Source organism: Apaloderma vittatum, unplaced genomic scaffold (assembly GCF_000703405.1).
Source record: "Apaloderma vittatum isolate BGI_N311 unplaced genomic scaffold, ASM70340v1 scaffold19631, whole genome shotgun sequence".
Taxonomy (NCBI): Eukaryota; Metazoa; Chordata; class Aves; order Trogoniformes; family Trogonidae; genus Apaloderma; species Apaloderma vittatum.
The window spans coordinates 1-3262 of NW_009698750.1; the positions used below are offsets into that span (position 1 = coordinate 1).

At 41.3% G+C, this 3262-nt stretch overlaps 1 protein-coding gene across 1 annotated transcript; it reads left to right on the forward strand.

Moving 5' to 3' along the window:
• The first annotated feature begins 669 nt into the window (after window positions 1–669).
• GTF2A2 (general transcription factor IIA, 2, 12kDa) lies at window positions 670–2797 on the forward strand. Its single transcript, XM_009878142.1, has 2 exons — window positions 670–817; window positions 2489–2797. Exons 1-2 carry the CDS (start codon window positions 670–672, stop codon window positions 2512–2514), a joined length of 174 nt encoding a protein of 57 aa, XP_009876444.1. The 3' UTR covers window positions 2515–2797.
• The last annotated feature ends 465 nt before the right edge of the window (window positions 2798–3262 follow it).

Consider the following 3262-nt stretch of genomic DNA (forward strand, 5'->3'; position numbering starts at 1 on the left):
TGTCCAGGTCTCGCTGAATGGCAGCACAGCCATGAGCTGTGAGCTTTTAAACCGTACGGGTATTTTCTTTTATCTAACTCACTTTATATATGTAAGTTGGTATAGAAAGCTATTCAGAATGTGTTCAGTGGATAAATTAAAAAATATGTTACATGGAGCTTAAGTTCAAGATTATCAGTTTAAGATATGTGAAAGTGAAAGGTTTTCTTATCAGCATGTCAGTAATACATCAAACATGAGGGAAACCCCTCTATGTCACATCGGTCCGTTTTGACACCCTTTTTTATTTAAATTATTGCTTTATTTAAACAGTTGCACGATTAACATCTTGTTATGCTCACTGCTGTGACTGATTTTTTTTCTTACGGCCCACGTTTTAAGAAATCTTTTCTCCTACTCGTCCTTTATACCCCGTGAGAAAAGTTCCAAAGCTTCTCGGCGTACCTGCGAAGCTTCCCCTTGGATAAACTAACCACCACATGGTCTTGAAATTTTCAGCCACTGGAGGGCATTTAAACTACAGTTTTCGTCAGAATTGCTTGCTTGCCGAGTTTGTTTGCATTCAGGTTCACAGCTGGCTTTGTGGCAAGCCTAGTTCTAGAAGGTACGTAGCTCAGTAGATAGCAAACGTCGTATTTTCTGTTCCTTTTGGGATGCGTCCTATAGAAAATGTCTCTTGTCTTTTTAAAGGGGTCTCTGAATACATACAGGTTCTGTGACAACGTATGGACGTTTGTACTGAATGATGTTGAATTTAGGGAGGTCACTGAACTTGTGAAAGTGGATAAAGTGAAAATTGTAGCATGTGATGGAAAAAGTAAGTATGGCCTATGATGTAAATAAACTGAGACACAGGGCTTGATTGCGTGTAGAAGGCTTTGACCGAATGTTTGGTTAAAGCTAGACTGATTGTATTATTCAGACAGAAGCAGGGCTCCGCGCTCCCTTTTACATGTGAGAAACGAAATAAAACCAAGCTAAAGGCTTCCTTGTCTCGTAAGCACCACAACAGGAATGTGTTACGAGACGGCTCTACGCCTGTTCTTGGGGAGTGTGCGCTACTAGACCAATTAGAAAGTCAGAAGTAATCTCAGTTGAATTTCTCTGTGGTTATTTTTCTAGTATTAACCTGTTTGTTAGAACACCCCACCCCGTTTTATTGAATTCAAGGAGTGCTTCTTCAGTTGGAGCGAGCAACTGCCTGAGAAAACTCTCTAAACGGTTGTGAGCTGGAGTTGCCAGTAGGGCACCCAAGAACGTGAAAAGCTCGTGCGAGCATTCGCAAATCATATTATAAAACTTGTATATTGCTCAACAGGCCCCCTGTATGCTCCAGGAGTTAATGTTCCACAGCTGCTCGGCTGGATTGCTTTTTGCCAGCATTCCTTGAAATATTTGACTGGAAAAAGTCCTTTAGCGACTTTTGTGGCAATCTGGTTCATAACTTTTAAAACCGTGCCCGTGGCAGAATGTTGCCAAAGACATGAAACGGTGCCACTTGTTTTGTGTCAAGGGGAGGGATGCTAAAAGGAAGAACTGTGAAGGGAAAAGGTTTTATTTTAGTACACCCTAGACCTCTGAAACAAGTTCGTTGTGGCTTCCTGATCCTGGCGTGATTAGAGTAGTCACTTCAGGTTGTAGTTCTCAAGAGCTGACAGAATTTATTGTTTGCTCGAGTTTTGGTATTAGCCAAGCACATAATCTTACTCAGTGTATTTTTTGTGTGCTTATTCTAACTAGTAGAGGAAACCTTACTTTCCAGGTATTAATTGTTTTCACTCTCGATAAAGTACGCAGATAAGTTTGAAAGAACTGAGTGACCAAAAGTCGCTGTTAACACTACAGCCTTATTTTCCCACAAGAAGTTCACTGGCTAAAGGGACGTAGTAAACCCTGACTTCTCCTCCTCCATACACCAGTTACACGTTTTTCCATAGCTCTAAGAACAAAAAAAAAGCACCAACAGTAGGAATGCCAGAAGTTGCGCTGGTGTTAACTGGTGCTTATGATGAAAGTTCGCAACGGAGGATTGTTCTCAGTTGTTTGATGAGGATCATGCTGATTCTTGCATCTTAGTTCAAAATGCATCCTAGCCGTGCGGGAGTAAACCACAATCCGTAGGCGCTCACGCTGCTGGATGTGCAAACCCCTTTCTCTTGAGGGGATTGTGTGATTGAGCCAGACGTGCCGGTGGCTGGCTGCAGTCAAGTGGTTGTTGTGTATCGCTACGAGTTAAAGCAAAGCTGCTTGTATTTTCAGTGCCTCGATAGCAAATGGTGCGTGCACACAACCTCCCAGTTTTCTTTTCAGTGTTGCAAAGTGAAACAGCACAAGCAGCTCAGTGGTGGCAGTGGAGGGAGGTGGGTGGGAGCAGAACGTGTTCCGAAGGGCTTGGGGAAGGTGTTGGGGAGTGGGTTTGGTTCTCTTTAATTTGTACTCGGCTGTAGGGGGGGAAAGTATTACTCACACTTTCTTCTTTCTTTTCTAGACACTGGTTCCAATACTGCAGAATGAATAGAGCTGTGCTTTGTCTGCAACATTTTCTGTTTATATGCAGCACTTTCTGGAGAGAAGCACGGAAAGGGACTGTGCTCATACTTAATTATTGTGATGCAGATGTGAGTTAACCCATACCAGAAAGAATCACGGAATGACAGCGAAGAAATACCTGTAGCGTTTCTTCAGTTCACCTTATAGGGCATCAATAATGTTACTTTTTTGGTTTTTTAATTACAACAGATACTGTTGCCTTTTTTGTTCAAAATAATTTCTGTAATAAACTTTTATTTAAAAACTTGTGAATGAGTAATCACTGGAAGAAAACTTATGTTTGAAAACAATCTTTAATATCATATATTCTCCCAATATTGTCCAGGTGTGTTTAGAGTAATGTTGCAAATGCAGAGGTTCTTTAAGTTCCAGGGTTCTGAGTGTGGTTCCACTGATTAGTACGGCAAGAAACGGCTGTTTCAGAATGATGGAGTTGGACATCAACAAAAACCTAGCAGCTCATGCTGGCCAGTACCTTTGTTTAGTACTGCATCTTTCTATCTATAAATTTGACCATTCGGTACCCTGTGCTTAATAGTACAGTAACCCAAGTAGTAAAGATTGCACAGCTAATCAGATTGAAATAATGAAACTGAGCCTTGTAAGATTGCACTATATTCTCAACAAATGTTAGTGCTGCTTGCTTTAACGTTTTCCTAATTGTTTTTTATATTTATGTGGGGTACGTGCGATTGGATGCCTGGCCAATGGG

Bases quoted from the DNA above. Each gene is read 5' to 3' on its own strand.
- GTF2A2 (XM_009878142.1), top strand. From the start codon at position 670: ATGTCTCTTGTCTTTTTAAAGGGGTCTCTGAATACATACAGGTTCTGT. The intron at 818-2,488 runs GTAAGTATGGCC...TTTCTTTTCTAG, and splicing joins TGTAGCATGTGATGGAAAAA to ACACTGGTTCCAATACTGCA.